This window comes from Mya arenaria, chromosome 8 (genome assembly GCF_026914265.1).
Source record: "Mya arenaria isolate MELC-2E11 chromosome 8, ASM2691426v1".
NCBI classification, from domain to species: domain Eukaryota; kingdom Metazoa; phylum Mollusca; class Bivalvia; order Myida; family Myidae; genus Mya; species Mya arenaria.
The window spans coordinates 71,576,415-71,601,382 of NC_069129.1; the positions used below are offsets into that span (position 1 = coordinate 71,576,415).

General features: G+C 40.4%; 3 protein-coding genes across 6 annotated transcripts; all 3 read right to left on the bottom strand.

Moving 5' to 3' along the window:
• Window positions 1–358: 358 nt before the first annotated feature.
• LOC128243760 (alkaline phosphatase, tissue-nonspecific isozyme-like) lies at window positions 359–24,738 on the bottom strand. 4 transcript variants are annotated; one of them, XR_008262894.1, is made up of 13 exons: window positions 24,410–24,734; window positions 20,193–20,278; window positions 16,293–16,353; window positions 15,887–16,055; window positions 15,097–15,268; window positions 14,570–14,730; window positions 13,334–13,414; window positions 12,974–13,076; window positions 7,440–7,580; window positions 6,880–7,071; window positions 6,282–6,401; window positions 5,382–5,759; window positions 359–857 (listed from the first exon to the last, which is right to left on the bottom strand). XR_008262894.1 is itself a non-coding variant. In XM_052961691.1 (13 exons), exons 2-13 carry the CDS (start codon window positions 20,248–20,250, stop codon window positions 831–833), a joined length of 1,506 nt encoding a protein of 501 aa, XP_052817651.1. In that variant the 5' UTR covers window positions 20,251–20,278; window positions 24,410–24,735; the 3' UTR covers window positions 359–830. The 4 variants fall into 4 exon arrangements, 3 of the variants coding, with proteins under 3 accessions (XP_052817651.1, XP_052817650.1, XP_052817649.1); XM_052961691.1 differs by having other exon boundaries at window positions 5,539–5,759; window positions 24,410–24,735; XM_052961690.1 differs by lacking the exon at window positions 359–857 and having other exon boundaries at window positions 5,340–5,759; window positions 24,580–24,738.
• LOC128243761 (ribosome-binding protein 1-like) lies at window positions 10,250–11,474 on the bottom strand. Its single transcript, XM_052961692.1, has one exon. It carries the CDS (start codon window positions 11,472–11,474, stop codon window positions 10,521–10,523), a length of 954 nt encoding a protein of 317 aa, XP_052817652.1. The 3' UTR covers window positions 10,250–10,520.
• LOC128243762 (myomodulin neuropeptides 1-like) lies at window positions 11,573–12,967 on the bottom strand. Its single transcript, XM_052961693.1, has 2 exons — window positions 11,746–12,967; window positions 11,573–11,715 (listed from the first exon to the last, which is right to left on the bottom strand). Exons 1-2 carry the CDS (start codon window positions 12,446–12,448, stop codon window positions 11,573–11,575), a joined length of 846 nt encoding a protein of 281 aa, XP_052817653.1. The 5' UTR covers window positions 12,449–12,967.
• Window positions 24,739–24,968: the final 230 nt, after the last annotated feature.

The following is a 24,968-nucleotide window of genomic DNA, read 5'->3' on the forward strand; positions in this document are numbered from 1 at the left end:
CATTTAGAATGACACATGTAAACACTTTAGAGTGTGAGCAATATTCAAGAATTCACCTGTTCCCTTGCAACTAAATTCCGACAGATATTTAAGTTGACGGTAGATGCCTGTAACATAGGTGCAGGTGCTGTATTGATACAAGAGGATAATTATGGGGTTGAGCATCAGCTTGTTACTGCCGTTAAAAGTGCAACAAGCATCTGAGGGTTCACGCATTTAAAAGCTGGCGTTCCATATGTTACCCGTACAATATATAAAGCATTATGCAATCCATAATTCAAGGAGAGAGGTAACAATATTGGCTTTCAGCTATCTCAGCAATCCCAACGTTAACGATACTTGTATTGTATGTGTTTTCACATCTTTATTTCCTCTTGATAGAAAATATGCATAATATATACAACTATAAGGTTATTTCAACTCATTTAAAGCAATTATATCAATCAAATTTTCATTTCAATTATTAGCATATAACGTATGTCAATATATGGTAAGGATCAACGTGTATATATTAACATCGATATATTCTATTTTAATCACGGTGGTTCTGCTATCCAATTTTTCTGATGTGGATGAAGAAGTCGTTTTCTTGGCAAGTAAAGTTCATGTACTTTCGAGTAGCAAGCTCTAAAAATACGATCCTATGATATCACTGCATTTTGCACGCACTGTAATGTTAACATACCAAGTCAAAGTAGTTGACATCTTAGTTTTAAACCAATGATTCAGGAAGTAAGGGTATAGAATTTCAAAATGAAAATGTTATAATTTCCTTCCGTCATGAATGTTTACAACGTTTCGGAATTATGGATGCTTCACCAGAACCATGGTCACCCAACACGGCTGTCTGATAATATCTGCAAGAAAATTGAAAATATTACATTAAATAAAACCGTCTACGTGAACAGCTGTCTGATTATATAACGGAAAACATTTGCTAACATATTGCCCATTTTTTTGTTATGAGCGGACGAAATCGGTGTTGTACCTTAAAATACTCATAACTTATTTACCCACAGAGATATTTGTTTAATTAATGTGGAAATATATAGAGGATGTTGAGCTTACAGAAACACGTGAACAATGTTACAAAATAATAACACTCAATAATTATGAAATTGGGGTTAAAAAACAGAAATCCGTTGGCACGATGTCGCAGGGTCCGGCCAAAATATAGCGAGCCTCGCAAATAGCTAGCCAAGCGGGAATGCTTACCAAGTGTTAAACAAAATTGGGACTTTAAGACCAGTTTGAGCCTACGAGAAAATCGAGCCAAACTCTAGCCAACGTGGGTTTCGACCATTCATGATTAATGAATATAAATTAGTTAAAACTAGAGAATTACCACTTAAATAAGCCGATCTTTGATAGGAAGGAGTGGGGGAGAGGGGTAGCGTTGTACCTCCCTTTTTTTTTTGGGGGGGGGAGGGGTGGTAGTGTACCTCCCATTTTGAGGGTTAGATGAAGTTTTGTACCTCTCATTTTGCGGGAGAGGGATAGTGTTGTACCTCCCATTGACAGGGGGTAGAGGGGTAGTGTTGTACCTCCCATTGACAGGGGGTAGAGGGATAGTGTTGTACCTCCCATTGACAGGGGGTAGAGGGGGTAAGTGTTGTACCTCCCATTGACAGGGGGGAGAGGGATAGTGTTGTACCTCCCATTGACAGGGGGTAGAGGGGTAGTGTTGTACCTCCCATTGACAGGGGGAGAAGGGGTAGTGTTGTACCTCACATTGACAGGGGGGAGAGGGGTAGTGTTGTACCTCCCATTGAAAGAGGGGAGAGAGGTAGTGTTGTACATTCCATTGAAAGGGTGGAAAGGGGTAGTGTTGTACCTCTCATTGAAAGGGGGGAGAGGTAGTGTTGTACCTCCCATTGAAAGAGTGGAGAGGGGTAGTGTTGTACCTCCCATTGACAGGTGGGAGTGGGGTAGTGTTGTACCTCCCATTGACAGGGGGTAGAGGGGTAGTGTTGTACCTCCCATTGACAGGGGGTAGAGGGGGTAAGTGTTGTACCTCCCATTGACAGAGGGTAGAGGGGTAGTGTTGTACCTCCCATTGACAGGGGGTAGAGGGGTAGTGTTGTACCTCCCATTGACAGGGGGTAGAGGGGTAGTGTTGTACCTCCCATTGACAGGGGGTAGAGGGGTAGTGTTGTACGTCCCATTGACAGGGGGTAGAGGGGGTAAGTGTTGTACCTCCCATTGACAGGGGGAGAGGTAGTGTTGTACCACCCATTGACAGGTGGGAGAGGGGTAGTGTTGTACCTCCCATTGACAGGGGGTAGAGGGGTAGTGTTGTACCTCCCATTGACAGGGGGTAGAGGGGGTAAGTGTTGTACCTCCCATTGACAGGGGGGAGAGGGGTAGTGTTGTACCTCACATTGAAAGGGGGAGGGATAGTGTTGTACCTCCCATTGACAGGTGGGAGAGGGGTTGTGTTGTACCTCCCATTGACAGGGGGTAGAGGGGTAGTGTTGTACCTCCCATTGACAGGGGGTAGAGGGGGTAAGTGTTGTACCTCCCATTGACAGGGGGTAGAGGGGTAGTGTTGTACCTCCCATTGACAGGTGGGAGAGGGATAGTGTTGTACCTCCCATTGACAGGGGGTAGAGGGGTAGTGTTGTACCTCCTATTGACAGGGGGTAGAGGGGTAGTGTTGTACCTCCCATTGACAGGGGGTAGAGGGGGTAAGTGTTGTACCTCCCATTGACAGGGGGAGAGGTAGTGTTGTACCACCCATTCACAGGTGGGAGAGGGGTAGTGTTGTACCTCCCATTAACAGGGGAGTGCGAGGTAGTGGTGTACCTCCCATTAACAGGGGAGAGCGAGGTAGTGGTGTACCTCCCATTGAAAGAGTGGAAAGGGGTAGTGTTGTACCTCCCATTGCAAGGGTGGTGAGGGTCAGAGTTGTACCTCCCATTGAAAGGGTGGAGAGGGGTAATGTTGTACCTCCCATTGAAAGGGTGGAGAGGGGTAGTGTTGTACCTCCCATTGAAAGAGTGGATGAGGGATAGTGTTGTACCTCCCATTGAACGGGTGGAGAGGGGTAGTGTTGTACCTCCCATTGAAAGGGTGGAGAGGGGTAATGTTGTACCTCCCATTGAAAGGGTGGAAAGGGGTAGTGTTGTACCTCCCATTGAAAGGGTGGAAAGGGGTAGTGTTGTACCTCCCATTGAAAGGGTGGAGAGAGGTAGTGTTGTACCTCGCATTGAAAGAGGGGAGAGGGGTAGTGTTGTACCTCCCATTGAAAGAGGGGAGAGAGGTAGTGTTGTACATTCCATTGAAAGGGTGGAAAGGGGTAGTGTTGTACCTCTCATTGAAAGGGGGGAGAGGTAGTGTTGTACCTCCCATTGAAAGAGTGGAGAGGGGTAGTGTTGTACATCCCATTGTTGTCAACACAGTCTCAGTCAAACCCATGGCTGCTGTTTTTATACTTTTGTGTCTTGTGCCTCTAAAGATCTTCGTTTTGAAGGCATGCTCTGAATAAACTGATATTTCTTGATAGTATTCTGTATTCTCTCCCAAGAACATAAATCAATCGACATACCCGACACATAAGAATTCATTTTTTTAAGTTTACTTTATCTTTCATTATTGTTAGTAGTAGTAGTAGTAGTAGTAGTAGTAGTAGTAGTAGTAGTAGTAGTAGTAGTAGTAGTAGTAGTAGTAGTAGTAGTAGTAGTAGTAGTAGTAGTAGTAGTAGTAGTAGTAGTAGTAGTAGTAGTAGTAGTAGTAGTAGTAGTAGTAGTAGTAGTAGTAGTAGTAGTAATAGTAGTAGTAGTAGTAGTCTGTATTCCTCTCTCCTGACTTCAGGTCACAATAGTGCGTCATCCGGACCTTGATGCAGAATGTTGTAATGGTAGTGGTATGGTGTTATAAGTACGAGTGTTATTATTATGTGTAAGCGCTAATTTAATCATGATTCCAATGAAAAAATGCCATCAGTACTATAAAATGTGTATCAAAGTTTTCATCAGTTAAACGATGTAGATAGATGTAACGATAACCTTTTTTTTAAATTAGTCTAGACATAAGAATTTAAGTTAGACAAAGTCCGGTGGATACAAATAAAGGATGGGAAACATGTTTATTGATCCACTGAATTTCTGTGATTTGTGTTCGAACAATTATTGTTTGGTTTTATTTGCATTCCGACCTTCCTTTCTGATTTGAATCATTTTCTTACATACGGTGATTTACATGACCGAATCCAACTTCCCGTATGAACACGCAGTACTAACCACCATATTAATAATTGTCTTTCCCAGTGTTTACATGCGTAAGATTCAAACTGCACATGCGTTACGCAGGACTAACCACCATATTAATAACTGTCTTGCACAGTGTGTACATGTTGTTAGAAATTAAAAACACATGCGTTAGTTTTAAGTTTTAACAATCTCAGCGCTATTTTGCTCTTCCATATCAACATTCTACAAATGTTTTACGTGACAATGGTTAATGATTAGTTCAGCATGGAAGTTATCCCATTACATTGCAACTATCCAAGTTAATTGGTCTTATTAGTGTCCGTTTTGTTAACATGAATAGTAAGAGGGAAGTTCTAGTTCGAGAACTTCAAAGGAACGGCACATGTATGGTTTACGGTTCTGTTTGCTCTCTTCATGCTTTTGGTGACTATAAGTGATGTTTTATGCTTGATTGGTGACCTTGTTTGTCCCATAATGGCCACTCGAACACGGTGTTCTACAATTAACTAGTTATCGAAATCATACCTTCACATTTCTTGTAGCAAGTTTAAATACTTCTGATATTAGTCTGTTTTGCTCATCCCTGTATTTTAATTATAAAATATCGATGTTCGCTTGTTTGAACTCGTCGTGTCCGTTTTCAAACCATGTCAAAGATCAATGTTCGCTTCAATAACTCATCGTGTCTATCTTCAAATGATGTCATAAATAAATGTTCGCTTCTATAACTCTTTTTTGTACATTTTTAGACAATGTCAACGATCAATGATCGCCTCAATAACTCTTCGTGTCGTTTTTTAAACTACGTCAAAGATCGATTTTCGCCTCAATAACTCTTCTCGTCCATTTTAAAACGATGTCAAAGATTTATGTTCGCTCGTATAACGCATTATTTCCATTATTAAACGATTTTAAAGATCAGCGTTCGCTTCAATAACTCGTCGTGTTTTCAAACGATGTCTAATATCAATTTTCGCTACAATAACTTGTCGGCACCATACTGACTCGCTGAATATATTCTTAAGACCCATTCCACAAGCCCGGCATGCTCTGTGTTATATCCAGTGATACAGGGGTATCGTAAACTGTGTTAAAAGAAAACAAATCAAATCATATGAAACACGAAAGCCGTATTAATAATTTAATCGAATCAACAAGTAAATATCTTACCACAGTTTACCAAAACAGTAAAGACATGCGGATGAGGTTAGGCTGTCTACATAAAGTCTCCGTGCTATGTATCTTTGTATATTGCATGCATTAGTATATGCATACATGTTACAACTACTATATCACCAATGTTCAATGCCGTTCCACTATTTCGTACATTATTCTGCCCATTCATTACTTGTTCCCTTCCATTTTCACAAGGTATTCCTGTATCTCCCACGCAAGCCGCGTGCGCCATAACGTATGCGATGACGTTTTGTTCCTTGACACCCGTTACCAGGTGAGCCATGGGTCCCTGTGCATATATAGCAACATCCTCTCCGCCATGGGTCTCTGACGAGAGGGGAACTGTTGACTGCTGTTGAAACTCTTTGTATTCTAAAGGTAAAAAATCGATCTATGACAGAAATGCATATTGATATAGAAAGAAGTCAATTATGAAATTGCATTATATAAGTTAAACATTACTTAATATAAATACTATAAGGACACGCCATTTAGATAGAATATGTCATTTGATTTTGATGAATGACACAACTGTCATGGTGAAACAGGAAAAAAAACATCATAAATGTAGATAACTCGACCTTATCCTACTTATCTTATTAATCATAATAAGTCAGTATAAATGTTTACATCTGTTTTATAACATTAATCGCTCTAGTGCAGTCGGTTTAAAGTCGGAGGATATGGAGTGAGCATTCAACTTCAATACAACAGTTGAATAAACACAGGCAGACGACAACTTATATTGTTAAACCTGTCATGAAAATCAACCGTTACCAGTTGCCAATAAAACAACTTTAGTTAGTGCAGAAAACTGTTTTACCTCGTGTCAGTTTAAATTTTTAAATAAAAGGCATTAACCTTCAGAAACCATGTTCTATTTACTAGACGTACGAGTATTCCTGAAGGTAAGGTTCGCGCGCACCGACTGTGCGTTTGGTCCATTTGTGTACATCAGTGTGGTGTAAGGCTGGTTGTCAAGCGCCATGTTGTCAACTATTGGTCTTGCCAGGTCTTGCAATAGATAATACATGTAAGCTATTACAATTTATCCCGTCACAATCCATATTCACCTCCTCCGTATAGTGTATTCTAAAAACATACTTTTAATATGTACACATAAATGAGACATCCATATTTCTACTTCCAATTGCATCATACACTGTTTTGATTTAAAGTAGAATCGCCACTCTAGTCGTTTTAAATAAAAACAAACAGCAGAAACAATTGATAAAAGGCATTCACAAACTGATAAAATTCGGACAGAAATGCAATGTAAAGAGATAAAACTCGGATTTACTAAGTGGTAGTACATGCAAATTGTTAAGGTATTTTATGATTACCCTTTTTGCCATCAAGACAAATGAATGAAGAACATGTTAGGCGCTGAGTAAAAGCAGGTCCATTTTCTTTTGATTCAGCATATTTCTCTACATTAAAAGAACACTTTAGATTGGATTTGCAGAAGCCGAATCAGCATGTTTTGTCTTACCAAGAATTCCGTTGCCTCTGTCAGGGTAGCCGTTAATGGTAAAGACATGCGAATGATCGGCAGTAACGATAGTAAGTGTCTCCTCCGGGTTTGTAAGGTTCAGCGCCACTTGAACAGCTTCCTCGAATGCCAGTGTATCATATAAGGCCTTCTTGGCTTTTGTTTCGTGGTGGGCGTGGTCTATACGGGCACCTTATTACGGATGACATATTGGTAGTTAGTATGGTTAAACCGCAGCTCCGATATGAACTATAAGTTTACTTAATTATATAAACAGTTGATAAATGTTGGAAAAATTGTAAATTTAACGCATATAAACTTGCACCGGCCCCCTTCCCCATATAACGTGTGTGTTCAACTGACATATACAATGCAGTAATCCTGATTAAGCTATGTTGTTGAGTATGAGGTGTTTTGAGTTTGTCTGTTTGTCTTTCTCGTACAGTGTCGTTTGGGCAAAAGGCAATGATTTGTGACACTCACTTAATAGCTAACTGAAATTCTTAATCTTACGATATGTTGACGAATGTTTTATGGTAAGAGTGCAGCACTATCCGTACCCTCAACCATGAGAAAGAAGCCTTTGCTGTTCCTTCGAAGCGTATGTATAGCGGCTCTTGTCATTTCAGCTAAACTTGGCTGACCACTCGGGTTTGTATTGCGATCAATTTCATAATCCATATGACCGCTGCTAAATAATCCTGAAAATAAGTAAATTAATAATAGTGTGTGCAGTGAAGGTTTGCGAACAGGTGCATCGATTTTTTTCGACCTTAATTGCAGTGTCAATTTCATTATGATGAATATTAACACAGCTTTATCTCATAAGGTAAAGAATGCTACTAAATTATTCAACTTTTAACAAAAATAAGGTATTAAATTAGATAGTTCATGCTAATAGACCGTTAATGGTATACATCTATCAAAATCAACCTTGAAGAATGATAATCATGTAAAAAGGATAATAAAAGCCTTTACTTTTTATCAAAAAATATTACAACTCAAGACCAAAATGGTATACAAATAGTCTCCGTGTATGCCACGGGTTATACCAAGACTGTTGTTTATAGTCTCAGGGTATACCAAGACAGTTGTTTGTAGTCTCGGAAATATACTAAGAGAGTTTTTCACTATTTTGAATAAAGAAAACTCAAAAAGTATACTGAAACTTCTATTTACTATCTGAAATATGCAATACTCACGGTTATACCGAGGCAGTGTATACCAAGACTGCGTTTTCCCAGACTGCGAATACTAAGACTGCTTATACCAAGACTGCATATACAAGATTGCGTATAACAAGACTGCGTTTACCAAGACTGTGTGTACCAAGAATGTGTATAACAAGACTGCGGATACCAAGACTGCATATACAAAGACTGCGTATGCCAAGACTGTGTGTACCAAGAATGTGTATAACAAGACTGCGGATATCAAGACTGCATATACAAAGACTGCGTATGCCAAGACTGTGTGTACCAAGACTGTGTAGACCAAGACTGCTTATACCAAGACTTCCTATACCAAGACTGCGTATACAAAGACTGCGTATACCAAGACTGTGTTAACCAAGACTGTGTATACAAAGACTGCGTATACAAAGACTGCGTATGCCAGGACTGTATGTACCAAGACTGTGTAGACCAAGACTGCGTAAACAAAGACTGCGTATACCAAGACTGCGTATGCCAAGACTGTGTTAACCAAGACTGTGTTAACCAAGACTGTGTATACCAAGATTGTATATACCAAGACTACGTATACTAAGGCTATGTATACAAAGACTGCATTTACCAAGACTGTGTGTACCAAGACTGTGTATACCAAGACTGTGTATACCAAGACTGCGTATACCAAGACTGCGTATACCAAAACTGTGTTAACCAAGACTGTGTGTACCAAGACTGTGTAGACCAAGACTGCTTATACCAAGACTTCCTATACCAAGACTGCGTATACAAAGACTGCGTATACCAAGACTGTGTTAACCAAGACTGTGTATACAAAGACTGCGTATACAAAGACTGCGTATGCCAGGACTGTATGTACCAAGACTGTGTAGACCAAGACTGCGTAAACAAAGACTGCGTATACCAAGACTGCGTATGCCAAGACTGTGTTAACCAAGACTGTGTTAACCAAGACTGTGTATACCAAGATTGTATATACCAAGACTACGTATACTAAGGCTATGTATACAAAGACTGCATTTACCAAGACTGTGTGTACCAAGACTGTGTATACCAAGACTGTGTATACCAAGACTGCGTATACCAAGACTGCGTATACCAAAACTGTGTTAACCAAGACTGTGTGTACCAATATTGTGTATACCAAGACTGCGTATACCAAGACTGTGTATACCAAGACTGTGTATACAAGGACTGCGTATACCAAGACTGCGTATACCAAGACTGCGTTTACCAAGACTGTGCTAACCAAGACTGTGTATACCAAGACTGCGTATACCAAGACTGCATATGTCAAACATGTGTATACCAAGACTGTGTATACAAGGACTGCGGATACCAAGACTGCATAAACCAAGACTGTGTATGCCAAGATTGCGTTTACCAAGACTGCGTATCGTATACCAAGACTGTGTGTACAAAGACTGCGGATACAAAAACTGCATATACCTAGACTGCGTATACCAAGACAGTGTGTACAAAGACTGTGTATACCAAGATTGCGGATACCAAGACTGCGTTTGCCAAGACTGTGTATACCAAGACTGTGTATACCAGGACTGTGTATACCAAGAATGCGTATACCAAGACTGTGTATACAAAGACAGCGTATACTAAGACTGCGGATACAAAGACTGTGTATACCAAGACTGCGTATACTAAGACTGAAAATACTAAGACTGCGGATACCAAGACTGTGTATACGTAGACTGCGTTTACCTAGACTGCATATACATAGACTGCGTATACCAAGACAGTGTGAACCAAGACTGTGTATGCCAAGACTATGTATAACTAGACTGCGTATACCTAGACTGCGTATGCCAAGACTGTGTTTACCTAGACTGCACATACCTAGACTGTGTAAACCTAGACTGTGTATACCAAGACTGGGGACTGGGTATACCTAGACTGCGTATACCTAGACTGTGTATACCTAGACTGCGTATACCTAGACTGCGTATACCTAGACTGTGTATACCTAGATACCTAGACTGTGTATACCTAGACTGCGTATACCTAGACTGTGTATACCTAGACTGCGTATACCTAGACTGTGTATACCTAGACTGCGTATACATAGACTGTGTATACTTAGACTGCGTATACCTAGACTGTGTATACCTAGACTGCGTATACCTAGACTGCGTATACCTAGACTGTGTATACTTAGACTGTGTATACCTACACTGTGTATACTTAGACTGCGTATACCTAGACTGCGTATACCTAGACTGCGTATACCAAGACTGTGTATACCTAGACTGGGTATACATAGACTGCGTTTACCTAGACTGCTTATACTCTTGCGTATACCTAGACTGGGTATACCTAGACTGCGTATACCTAGACTGCGTATACCTAGACTGCGTATACCTAGACTGCGTATAACTAGACTGCGTATACCTAGACTGCGTTTATCTAGACTGCGTATACCTAGACTGTGAATACCTAGATACTTAGACTGTGTATACCTAGACTGCGTATACCTAGACTGTGTATACCTAGACTGTGTATACCTAGACTGTGTATACCTAGACTGCGTATACCAAGACTGTTTATACCTAGACTGCGTATACCTAGAATGCGTATACCTAGACTGCGTATACATAGACTGCGTTTACCTAGACTGCTTATACATTTGCGTATACCTAGACTGCGTTTACCTAGACTGCGTTTACCTACCCTGTGTATACTTAGACTGCGTATACCTAGACTGCGTATACCTAGACTGCGTATACCTAGACTGCGTATACCTAGACTGCGTATACTTAGACTGCGTATACCTAGACTGCGTATACCTAGACTGCGTATACCTAGACTGCGTATACCTATCATGCGTATACCTAGACTGCGTATACCTAGAATGCGTATACCTAGGCTGCGTTTACCTAGACTACGTATACTTAGACTGCGTTTACCTTGACTGTGTATACCTAGACTGCGTATACCTAGACTGTGTATACCTAGACTGTGTATACCTAGACTGCATATACCTAGACTGCGTATACCTAGACTGCGTATACCTAGACTGCGTATACCTAGACTGCGTATACCTAGCATGCGTATTCCTAGCCTGCGTATACCTAGACTGCGTTTACCTAGACTACGTATACTTAGACTGCGTTTACCTAGACTGTGTATACCTAGACTGCGTTTACCTAGACTGCGTATACATAGACTGCGTATACCTAGACTGCGTATACCTAGACTGCGTATACCTAGACTGCGTTTACATAGACTGCGTATACCTAGACTGCGTATACCTAGACTGCGTATACCTAGCATGCGTATTCCTAGCCTGCGTATACCTAGACTGCGTATACCTATGCGTATACCTAGACAGTGTATACCTAGACTGCGTATACCTAGACTGCGTATACCTAGACTGCGTATACCTAGCATGCGTATTCCTAGCCTGCGTATACCTAGACTGCGTTTACCTAGACTACGTATACTTAGACTGCGTTTACCTAGACTGTGTATACCTAGACTGCGTTTACCTAGATACCTAGACTGCGTATACCTAGACTGCGTATACCTAGACTGCGTATACCTAGACTGCGTTTACCTAGACTGCGTTTACCTAGACTGCGTATACCTAGACTGCGTATACCTAGACTGCGTATACCTAGAATGCGTATACCTAGACTGCGTATACATAGACTGCGTTTACCTAGACTGCTTATACATTTGCGTATACCTAGACTGCGTTTACCTAGACTGCGTTTACCTACACTGTGTATACCTAGACTGCGTATACCTAGACTGCGTTTACCTACACTGTGTATACCTAGACTGCGTTTACCCAGACTGCGTATACCTAGACTGCGTATACATAGACTGCGTATACCTAGACTGCGTATACCTAGACTGCGTATACCTATGCGTATACCTAGACTGCGTATACCTAGACTGCGTATACCTAGACTGCGTATACATAGACTGCGTATACCTAGACTGCGTATACATAGACTGCGTATACCTAGACTGCGTATACCTATGCGTATACCTAGACTGCGTATACCTAGACTGCGTATACCTAGACTACGTATACTTAGACTGCGTTTACCTAGACAGTGTATACCTAGACTGCGTATACCTAGACTGTGTATACCTAGACTGTGTATACCTAGACTGCATATACCTAGACTGCGTATACCTAGACTGCGTATACCTAGACTGCGTATACCTAGCATGCGTATACCTAGCCTGCGTATACCTAGACTGCGTTTACCTAGACTACGTATACTTAGACTGCGTTTACCTAGACAGTGTATACCTAGACTGCGTATACCTAGACTGTGTATACCTAGACTGTGTATACCTAGACTGCATATACCTAGACTGCGTATACCTAGACTGCGTATACCTAGCATGCGTATACCTAGCCTGCGTATACCTAGACTGCGTTTACCTAGACTACGTATACTTAGACTGCGTTTACCTAGACTGTGTATACCTAGACTGCGTTTACCTAGATACCTAGACTGCGTATACCTAGACTGCGTATACCTAGACTGCGTATACCTAGAATGCGTATACCTAGACTGCGTATACCTAGACTGCGTTTACCTAGACTGCGTATACCTAGACTGCGTATACCTAGACTTCGTATACCTAGACTGCGTATACCTAGACTGCGTATACCTAGACTGCGTATACCTAGACTGTGTATACCTAGACTGCGTTTATCTAGACTGCATATACCTAGACTGCATTAACCAAGACTGGGTATATCAAGACTGGGTTTATCAAGACTGTGTATACCAAGACTGCGTATACCAAGACTGTGTTTACCTAGACTGCGTTAACCAAGACTGGGTTTATCAAGACTGTGTATACCAAGACTGCGTATACCAAGACTGTGTATACCAAGCCTATAATACACTCTTGGAGTTTACCGAGGACGTAATCGGTCTTGTCCATATTCATAGCCTCGAGCTGTGCCCTGTCGTAAGCGACTCCGTAACTCTTTGATCTGTTTATTTTGTCTTCCTCCCATGCCTACAATGTAAAACATCTCATGCATTTTGATTTCCGTCAATGTTTATATCCGAAATACTATATAACTTAAAAAGAAATGATAAATGTAGCATAGTTGTTTTGCAACATTAACTTCTATCACCGATTAGATAACTATTGGTACATGCCGTGCTGTCCTTGACCTTGGTACTGATGTTATTGTGACATTGAGTATCTTATAGCATGACAAAATGAGTCATCAAAACTGAATTGGGTCGTAAACAGATTCCTCTATATACCTGAATAAGAGTTTGACTTGCGTTAGATGCGCCAATAAAACCAGTCTTGAGAAAGTTGGACACACCTCCTCCCATTATGACCTAAAACATACAACATAAACATGGATAGAGCATACGATATGAATAATAAACAAAATAATTGTCAGTTATCTGATGTCATACCTTAGGTAAACATTTATTGCACAATAATTGTTATTTTTATTGTAACAATGTTACATGAGAATGTGGCCTTGTATCGTGGGTTAGGCAGAAGAAACTCACTTGACTGGTTTAGTGTCTGTAGCCAATACTCATACGACCTACCCCACACATGCAAGTGTACATCACATTGCTATTATATTTTAAGAAAAATCTTAAGAAGAAGTCAGCGATACATGATAAATGGATATTTAAAAACAAATTAATAAATGTTAATACATATTGAAATATAATGTATTAACCAGTATTAATATAGCACTTATTAGCGTACAAAACGTAAAAAAACATTCGGTATTTGAAACGAAAACATTGTAAATGCGCTATATTTGGAACACGTACGCGTCATTCGGTAGGTAGAGCGGACAAACTATTTGATCATCCACCCAGTTTATAGCCATCCAACCGGTTAAAAGCCAGTTACAGGAGGTTTTAGCTATTATGGATATATTATTCTCGTCGCTGTTTACGTGGAATTTTGCACGTACTACTTTTATTTCATGCCCATCATTTGATAAACATGCAACAGCAAAACCTCTCTCATAACAACCTATAGTAATGAAGTCTACCCTGCTTGCGATAGGCCTGTGGTAAGTGATTCTCGTCTCGGGCAAGTGCAAATTATTTCAATTCAGGCTAATGTCTAGACTGTGTCATCATTAAATCGTACATCTAAACATATTTTGATGTAATACAACTTCAATAACATTTTCGTGTTCGATTTTTAACGGCTTCAAACATTATATTCATTATTCCAAGCAATTGAGCTGTCTCCTTCAAAATCAGCACACAAAAAATGCATTTGCAGCATGCTTTCCTAAATTTAACGTTTATGGGGTTTTCATTACGGATATTTGGCAACAAATCACCTAATGAAGTATTACAAGGTTGTGTTCCCCCCATTATTTCGACAGATCTAATTTGATAAGTTTGTGGCCTGGTATAATTTCATCTGCAAACCTAGATGGGATGCACACACACTCGCGCGCGCGCACGCACGCACGCACGCACGCACACACACTCACTGAGGTACACACCAACCTTGATATCGGGATTGAGGCGGACAAGCTGTGTGGCGATGTCCATACATCCGGTGGGGGCATCTCTAGGCGACTCCCAGTCCCGGTTTGTGGTCACCGCGTACAGGCCGGCCGGAGTAGCATGCGTCACACGGGAGGTTGTCACGAAACCCGTGGACTTCCCTAGTAACATGTATGCAATACACGAGTTTTGATGTGATTATCTGTTATTTTATATGTATTGAGTTACAACAGTAAACAACAACATCACATTGTATATTACCACCAACCGTTACCTTCATTATCACAGAAATCATCACCATCCCCACAATCACTTCCGTCATCACCATTACAACGATATATACATATCAGCAGCAACAGGAACAATCACAACAACAACCATGCCTGATTTCTACCACCAACAACATCACCGTTTTCATTCATAACTATTGCGAAGACATCTCGAATACTTTTTCAAAGCGATTGGAAAACGTTTATTGTCCGCTTATTGCTAAATGCATTCGTCGGTAATTAGTATTCAGTATTTACCTTTCTCCTGTGTCCATTGCATGATTCCAGGTATTCCCTCAGACGGTTTTACACATGTGCCCACTTTGTGACTGTCGTCAACTCTAAGCATACGAGACTTCGTTTTGACGCCCGTGTATATGGCCGTAGCCGAGGCAGCGGAGTCCGTTACCTGCTTGTCCTCGCTGTACGTCTGTTATCCGATTGAATAAGTAAGTTCATACAATTTTTTTTTGTTTTAGTTCACAAGACAATTGGCATACCAATATTAGCCTCGTAGAGCTGTTAAACTGAGAGAAACAGTAAAGGCTTGAGGTGGTTGTAAAAACTTGCCTAAACAGGGTGACATTTAAAAAAAAAATGGTATCATAAACAAGCTTTTGATATCAAAACAGATTTTTTTAATAAAACTAAATTTTACGTTGCATTTCAATTTGAATAAGAACAAAAAAATTACGAAATATCTTAATGTATTTTTTCATTTGATTTACATATTCGTAACATACAAACAACGCCTTTTCAAAGCACAGTCAAACGATTTCAAAATGTACATTGTTTACGAGTTTGTGGTGTTCACATATATTTGAGCAATTTTTTATAGGCTTGACAGTTACCAATTGCCATACGTTCAAGTTCTTGTGTACTTTATGAAGTTGAGATTTGTCACAAAATAATATGTGTTCATAGTTATTGGTTCAAGGGGTTCTATGATTCTTATATAAATTGCTAGTATATAAACAGGACTGTAAGTTTAGTTTAAACTAATCAAACCCACAACTCCAGGACTATTCAAGATATAATCTATAAGTACCTTTATAAGACCAGTATAAGGGAACTTCTCGAAATTGAGGACAGTTTCTTCCCCTGGTTGACCAGCAAGTTGACCTTTGAGGATTCTGGCGGCAGTCACTGTAGAGATACCCATGCCATCTCCGATGAAAACAATCACATTCTTTGCGATGTTTTTGTTTTCTTTTTGGCTGGATACAAATTCAACTGTATTTTACTGCCATCAAGTGCTTTACCATTCTCATTCATTAGTTTCGACAGTGATAAATCTACCTTATTTTGTATGCATAGAATCATCGCTCTGGTGTACGAGAATGGTGCTTTACGGGATTAGGATATTTTACGATATTTCGAAAGATATATTTATTTATATCGTCTTTATTTTATAATAATTACAATGTATGAAGAATGCAGAATTGCATAGTTACCTGAGCTGCTGTAAAATATCTTTCTTGGCCAACTGTTTGTGGAATGTCGCATCTCTTATCTCTAGATTGAAAAAAAAAAAAACAGCTAGCAAAGTGGACGTCTTCTCGTCAAAACCTTACCAGCGGAATGTAGACGAGCGGCAGAGATATGGATGCTCAAAGTTACCTCCTTTATTTCAGCCGCGGCAGAGATTATAAGTATATTCCATGGCCGAGAGTGTAAGATAGGTTCATTCTAACCCGAGCGTAGTGGGAAGCCAGGTTTACCGAGTTTTCGCAAAACACATTGCGCGAGGGTTGACCTTATCTTACGAGTGCGGCTATGGTAGATATGTGATAATTCTTGGTTGTCATGGATATGCGTGCAGTGGTTCAGATTTTATATAGGCAAGTCGTTCTTGAAATAGTTCTGAGAAGAGTGCAGCAGTATTTCTTGAATGGAGCGTGAAAATATTTTTCTGGTGCGATTTGAAGCGCGAAATGATTAATTAGGATTCTAAGTATAGCAAGAAGACAAGACATCCTTGATGCTACAGACGACGGTCTTCAACAAGGGAGCTAATTGTGTGATGTCAATAAAAATGGAGTTCCATACGGGTTCTTTTATATCTGCCCGTGGGCAAGATAAGATTTTCAAGCATGGTCAAATTTTTGGATCTACTTATCTGAGGTGGGAGAAATGGACGCTCAAAGTTATCCCATTTATTTGCTGCGACAGAGATATGAACGCCCAAAGTTTTCCCGTTTTTTTTCAGCCGCGGCAGACATATGGACGCTCAAAGTTTTCCCGTTTATTTCAGTCGCAATAGAGATAAAGCCGCTCAAAGTCTCCCCGTTCGTTTCAGTCGCGATAAGGATAATGCCGCTCAAAGTCTCCCCGTTCGTTTCAGTTGCAATAAGGATAAAGCCGCTCAAAGTCTCCCCGTTCGTTTCAGTCGCAATAAGGATAATGCCGCTCAAAGTCTCCCCGTTCGTTTCAGTCGCAATAAGGATAATGCCGCTCAAAGTCTCCCCGTTCGTTTCAGTCGCAATAAGGATAATGCCGCTCAAAATTTCCCCGTTCGTTTCAGTCGCAATAAGGATAATGCCGCTCAAAGTCTCCCCGTTCGTTTCAGTCGCAATAAGGATAATGCCGCTCAAAGTCTCCCCGTTCGTTTCAGTCGCAATAAGGATAATGCCGCTCAAAGTCTCCCCGTTCGTTGTAGTCGCAATAAGGATAAAACCGCTCAAAGTCTCCCCGTTCGTTTCAGTCGCGATAAGGATAAAGCCGCTCAAAGTCTCCCCGTTCGTTTCAGTCGCGATAAGGATAAAGCCGCTCAAAGTCTCCCCGTTCGTTTCAGTCGCGATAAGGATAATGCCGCTCAAAGTCTCCCCGTTCGTTTCAGTCGCGATAAGGATAAAGCCGCTCAAAGTCTCCCCGTTCGTTTCAGTCGCGATAAGGATAATGCCGCTCAAAGTCTCCCCGTTCGTTTCAGTCGCGATAAGGATAATGCCGCTCAAAGTCTCCCCGTTCGTTTCAGTCGCGATAAGGATAATGCCGCTCAAAGTCTCCCCGTTCGTTTCAGTCGCAATAAGGATAATGCCGCTCAAAGTCTCCCCGTTCGTTTCAGTCGCGATAAGGATAATGCCGCTCAAAGTCTCCCCGTTCGTTTCAGTCGCGATAAGGATAATGCCGCTCAAAGTCTCCCCGTTCGTTTCAGTCGCGATAAGGATAATGCCGCTCAAAGTCTCCCCGTTCGTTTCAGTCGCGATAAGGATAATGCCGCTCAAAGTCTCCCCGTTCGTTTCAGTCGCGATAAGGATAATGCCGCTCAAAGTCTCCCCGTTCGTTTCAGTCGCGATAAGGATAATGCCGCTCAAAGTCTCCCCATTCGTTTCAGTCGCGATAAGGATAATGCCGCTCAAAGTCTCCCCGTTCGTTTCAGTCGCGATAAGGATAATGCCGCTCAAAGTCTCCCCGTTCGTTTCAGTCGCGATAAGGATAATGCCGCTCAAAGTCTCCCCGTTCGTTTCAGTCGCGATAAGGATAATGCCGCTCAAAGTCTCCCCGTTCGTTTCAGTCGCGATAAGGATAATGCCGCTCAAAGTCTCCCCGTTCGTTTCAGTCGCGATAAGGATAATGCCGCTCAAAGTCTCCCCGTTCGTTTCAGTCGCGATAAGGATAAAACCGCTCAAAGTCTCCCCGTTCGTTTCAGTCGCGATAAGGATAAAACCGCTCAAAGTCTCCCCGTTCGTTTCAGTCGCGATAAGGATAATGCCGCTCAAAGTCTCCCCGTTCGTTTCAGTCGCGATAAGGATAAAGCCGCTCAAAGTCTCCCCGTTCGTTTCAGTCGCGATAAGGATAATGCCGCTCAAAGTCTCCCCGTTCGTTTCAGTCGCAATAAGGATAAAACCGCTCAAAGTCTCCCCGTTCGTTTCAGTCGCGATAAGGATAATGCCGCTCAAAGTCTCCCCGTTCGTTTCAGTCGCGATAAGGATAAAGCCGCTCAAAGTCTCCCCGTTCGTTTCAGTCGCGATAAGGATAAAGCCGCTCAAAGTCTCCCCGTTCGTTTCAGTCGCGATAAGGATAATGCCGCTCAAAGTCTCCCCGTTCGTTTCAGTCGCGATAAGGATAATGCCGCTCAAAGTCTCCCCGTTCGTTTCAGTCGCGATAAGGATAATGCCGCTCAAAGTCTCCCCGTTCGTTTCAGTCGCGATAAGGATAATGCCGCTCAAAGTCTCCCCGTTCGTTTCAGTCGCAATAAGGATAATGCCGCTCAAAGTCTCCCCGTTCGTTTCAGTCGCAATAAGGATAATGCCGCTCAAAGTCTCCCCGTTCGTTTCAGTCGCGATAAGGATAATGCCGCTCAAAGTCTCCCCGTTCGTTTCAGTCGCGATAAGGATAATGCCGCTCAAAGTCTCCCCGTTCGTTTCAGTCGCGATAAGGATAATGCCGCTCAAAGTCTCCCCGTTCGTTTCAGTCGCGATAAGGATAATGCCGCTCAAAGTCTCCCCGTTCGTTTCAGTCGCGATAAGGATAATGCCGCTCAAAGTCTCCCCGTTCGTTTCAGTCGCGATAAGGATAATGCCGCTCAAAGTCTCCCCGTTCGTTTCAGTCGCGATAAGGATAATGCCGCTCAAAGTCTCCCCGTTCGTTTCAGTCGCGATAAGGATAAAGCCGCTCAAAGTCTCCCCGTTCGTTTCAGTCGCGATAAGGATAATGCCGCTCAAAGTCTCCCCGTTCGTTTCAGTCGCGATAAGGATAATGCCGCTCAAAGTCTCCCCGTTCGTTTCAGTCGCGATAAGGATAATGCCGCTCAAAGTCTCCCCGTTCGTTTCAGTCGCGATAAGGATAATGCCGCTCAAAGTCTCCCCGTTCGTTTCAGTCGCGATAAGGATAAAGCCGCTCAAAGTCTCCCCGTTCGTTTCAGTCGCGATAAGGATAAAACCGCTCAAAGTCTCCCCGTTCGTTTCAGTCGCGATAAGGATAATGCCGCTCAAAGTTTCCCCGTTCGTTTCAGTCGCGATAAGGATAAAGCCGCTCAAAGTCTCCCCGTTCGTTTCAGTCGCAATAAGGATAATGCCGCTCAAAGTCTCCCCGTTCGTTTCAGTCGCAATAAGGATAAAGCCGCTCAAAGTCTCCCCGTTCGTTTCAGTCGCAATAAGGATAATGCCGCTCAAAGTCTCCCCGTTCGTTTCAGTCGCAATAAGGATAATGCCGCTCAAAGTCTCCCCGTTCGTTTCAGTCGCGATAAAATTAAGGGTACAAAGCTTCCCCGTTTAGTTTAGCCGCGGCAAGGATATGACGCCCAAAGTGTAAATATTCAAACAATGTTGAACTTTCAAGTAATTGTCAATTTAAATTCTACACATTAAGAATATGGTTGTTTCTTTCCTAAATACAGTTAAAAGTATACTTACGAATTGTTGGCTTTAGCAGAACACAAATAACCACAGCTAACACAATTCTGAAGTCCATTTTCCGTTTCTGTCCTTTCAGTTAGCTTCTGAAGTACACATGAGATATATATGCTATGAAAAAATTACACCTTTTTTAAACTGATATGCATCGGTGATAAACATTTCGAAATGCGATTTGTAAAATTAAAATTAATCAAGCATGTATGTTTTTTTTTAGCATTTTCGGTATGACTTTGTGAATGTCTCCATTATCAATTTACCAATAAGAGTTTTATTTTTAAGGCAAGGGGTTTCATGCTGTACTGAATGCTTTTGTATTTTATATAAAATATCTTAAATATGTTTTAATATCGTTACATTGGTAATCCAACTAACGTTCCTTTTAATTGGTAACAAGTCTGTACCACATGATGTATATGTTTTACTATATAACATTATTTCCCCCAAAACTGAAGAGAAAGGGAGCTGTGTAGCTGTGGAGACAGAAAGAATGTTCATTTACATGCAACGTATATACAAAATGTACGATTTATTAGTTTTATATAGTTTTTTATGCCCCCACAAAGTGGCGGCATATAGGGTTGCCCTTGTCCGTACGTACGTACGTACGTACGTACGTCCCGAAGATTGTTTCCGATCTAATTCTTGAAAACCGTTTGTCTAATCCTCACCAAACTTTAAACACATGTTTGTGACCATAATATCTTGATCAAGTTCGATAGTCATGGAAATCGCTTTAGTCATTTAGGAGTTACGGCCCTTTTTTGCCAAAAATTCCCGAAGATTGTTTCCGATCTAATTCTTGAAAACCGTTTGTCCAATCCTCACCAAACTTTAAACACATGTTTGTGACCATAATATCTTGATCAAGTTCGATAGTCATGGAAATCGCTTTAGTCATTTAGGAGTTACGGCCCTTTTTTGCCAAAAATACTTCAAAAATATATGTTTCCAATCTAATTCTTGAAAAGTATGTGTCCAATCCTCACCAAACTTTACATACATGATTGTGACCATAATATCTTGATCAAGTTCGATAGCCATGGAAATCGCTTTTGTCATTTAGGAGTTACGGCCCTTTATTTGCAAAAAAAGACTTGAAAAATACGTCCCGAAGATTGTTTCCGATCTAATTCTTGAAAACTGTTTGTCCAATCCTCACCAAACTTTTAACACATGTTTGTGACCATAATATCTTGATCAAGTTCGATAGCCATGGAAATCGCTTTAATCATTTAGGAGTTAGGGCCCTCAGATTATCCTGAATAATCATTATGGCTTATTTTTTTTACTCTGTCCCATAAGTGATTAAAATAAACAATGCTGCTTGTCAGTTTGACTTCACTTGCTAGTTCAATGTCATGGGGTATTGACTTATAATGAACCAAGGGGCATACACTAAATTAACAGAACGGAGGACAACAACATATAAAGTTTCGTCGCAAATATGGGAGTGATGTGCCTTGTGAAATCATTGTCATCTCAAATTGCCGCACGGTATTTTTGAGGTATTACGGAATTAAGTAATGTTGCTGCAGACGATAATGCACAACCCACTCTTAAGGCGTTAAACAAAATATTCAAATTGTATATTTTTTTGCCATTCAAGTACTTGTCTTTTTCCTTTCCCGATTAGCAATGTTATATAGGCCGCGCTACAGGGGCGGGACAGTGATCAACTATGTGTCTAGTTAACATTATGCGGTATAGTCTATATACGCCCTTGCATTGTACTTGGCTTACTTGTTGTGATAGATCTTTATACGCTTTACTTAAAAAATCTGCTCGACCATAACTGCATGGCTCAGAGTTGAGAGTTTACTTTTCAAATATATTTAGATCATTTACTTCCGCCAGCTGGTTATTTTGTTGGTTTAAAATTATGCAAGAACGTGACATTGGGTTTGTTTTTGTTCATCATTTAAATGTAAACATGATCCTTGCTACATTTTCTAGGGTCAGTCATATCTAAGAATATTTCTACAATTATATTTATTTTCATAAATACCGTCGGCAGTTGACACTAAAAGCATAAAGAAAATATCAAATAATTACAGTCATTTAGCAATCAGAGAAATTTGGTACACAAGTTTCACGCGTAAAGGAAACTCTTGGTATTTTTTAAATTGTTCATAGATTTGAATATGTGAAAATTGCCTGTCTCTCGCTCGTTCAACATGAATATTTAGATAAGCCTCATTTGAGGTAAATAAAAGAATATGTTGAGGTAAAACCCCATGTTGAGGTAAAACCCCATGTTGAATTAAAAGCCCTGTTGTGAGGTAAAACCCCATGCTGAGGTAAAACCCATGCTGAGGTAAAACTTAATGTTGAGATGAAACCCCATGTTGAGGTAAAAACCCATGCTGAGGTAAAACCCCATGTTGAGGTAAAACCCCATGTTGAGGTAAAACCCCATGTTGAATTAAAAGCCCTGTTGTGAGGTAAAACCCCATGCTGAGGTAAAACCCATGCTGAGGTAAAACATAATGTTGAGATGAAACTCCATGTTGAGGCTAAAACCCATGCTGAGGTAAAACCCCATGTTGAGATTAAACCCCATGTTGAGGTAAAAGCCCATAATGATGTCTTAATTTTTGTAACTGTATGTTATTTAGTTTTATAACAATTAATCATTTTTGAGTCATATGCGTTAAACATAAAAAACACATCCTACACAGTTATATCATTAATAAAGCTTTAGGGATAAATACAAAATTAACTATTGTTTCGACAATTGGTAAACGAATATGGAGGACTCCATGAAACTAGTGCTTGATATACACGAACAAAAAATCAAAACATAGGATACAGGGCAAAGTGTAACATAAACTGACCACGCGAGATTTTGAGGGAGAAAGAGAAGTGTGGGAGAGAGAGAGAGAGAGAGAGAGAGAGAGAGAGAGAGAGAGCTCTTTAAAAAGATGTCATTCGGTGTTTCCTTCTTTTGATTTGAACAATTAAACACATAATATACGCAAAACACAGCTGGAAAAGTAGGAAAGATGATTCTAAACGGTCAGTCATAATGTTCTTTAATCGTTCACAAAGAACAGTAGACAGGTGACGAACGATGCATGTGAACAGCGTCGGCTCACGGCCGGTACTGATTAACGTGACAGTTGGTTTAAACGTTTAAACGTTTAAACGTTATAATGAAATTACAAGTTTAAAGCGACTGTGTTACACTTTTGCATTGTTCATTGTATCGATGTTGTGCAGATGTTTCTCTATTAGGCCAATATGTACTTTGATAAACAGGTTTTATTTATGCATTGTTAATTTTAATTCTGAAAAAGAATATAGCTTTAACTGAGAGATGAGAAATGAGGAAAAAATGCAACTTTTAACCTTAAGGGACTTCGTTCAAGTAAAACACATTCACGCTCTTTAGAAACCGTTTGAGTAAAGTATTCTGTGTCACCCGCTGTTACAATATCTAACAACGTTATAATGCAAAACACATTTTTTGCTGGATATGAAAACAGTCTAAAAATACAGCCAACATTTACACCCAATGAAATCGCAGGTGGGCAATCATTAAGTATTAGTATTATTAAGAATTGATTAAAAACGTATCCGAAACACACTCACTGTAAATGAGGTTGTATGAAAGGGGTCCCCTTTTCTAACTATTACATGGTAGGCATGTCGTGTCACTATATTACTTACTGCCATATACATTTATTTAGAATGCAACCTACATTTTCAGCCAATGAAATGACAGAAAGGCAATCATTAAGTGATAGGCTAAATCACTAAGAATCTCGACTTTCCACCTACTGCCACTCATACTTTACACACTCACTGTATCAGATTTTGCGCTGAGTTTGTGTCAGCTAATGAGTTTTTTTCTAAGTCAGACAGATGACATGAAGTAAAACTAACTATTACTTATATTGTATTGCAGGCGAAATATGTGGCGACCTTTTTTTATATAGCATTGCTCTCACTTCGCAATTAATGAGGTTTTTTCAAATAGAATAGTTTTACACCTGTGAACTGGATTTGTATGTCTTTTCTGTCTCCATTTAATCCATATCTGCACAACTCGTCGTAAAGTATCTATTATAGTGAATGACTTGGATTTACGTACCGTTTTTGAATACACGTGTCACTTCTGTCCTGTATCATAACACTATAGATCGTGTTCAGGGAGATAAACATCATCTTACAAAAGTCATAAAATTGTATTAAAAAACGTAGAAAAAACATACCTTATGCTGACTTCCTTCCGTATGTCCGCGGGTTGGCCGTAAATGAAACCCGCTGCTCACTTGTGTGTTTTCTGTTTCGACATTTGCGCATTTATTAATCGAAAACTTTATACTCTTTGCACGTATGATACAAGCTTTTCACATTTTCTAAGTAATGAATTTTTACTTACTATAAACTTAAAGCGAATGTTAACGTCCAATTGTCATATAAATATGTAGATTCCTTTCAATAACAACAGTTTAAAGCAGACCCTATGAGCGCTATTAAACATCGCCTGAGGGTTTAAGGTTGTTTGAACATGCGACAATGAAGTAACTTAAGGCATACAGGACATTAGGTTTGTACATGTAGTATTGAACATGACGTTGACGTGCGGTTACCTTCTCCATTATCCGTGTAGGATGCTGACAAGCGAGGGGATTGTCAAACAAACCATCAATCTAAAGTGAGCTCTTGTGTATTATTATTATATACAGTTCATTAATTAACTACACAAACTGTTATATTGGCTGAAATGAAATGAACACATTAACCTCACTTGTCATATACGTCCAGTTT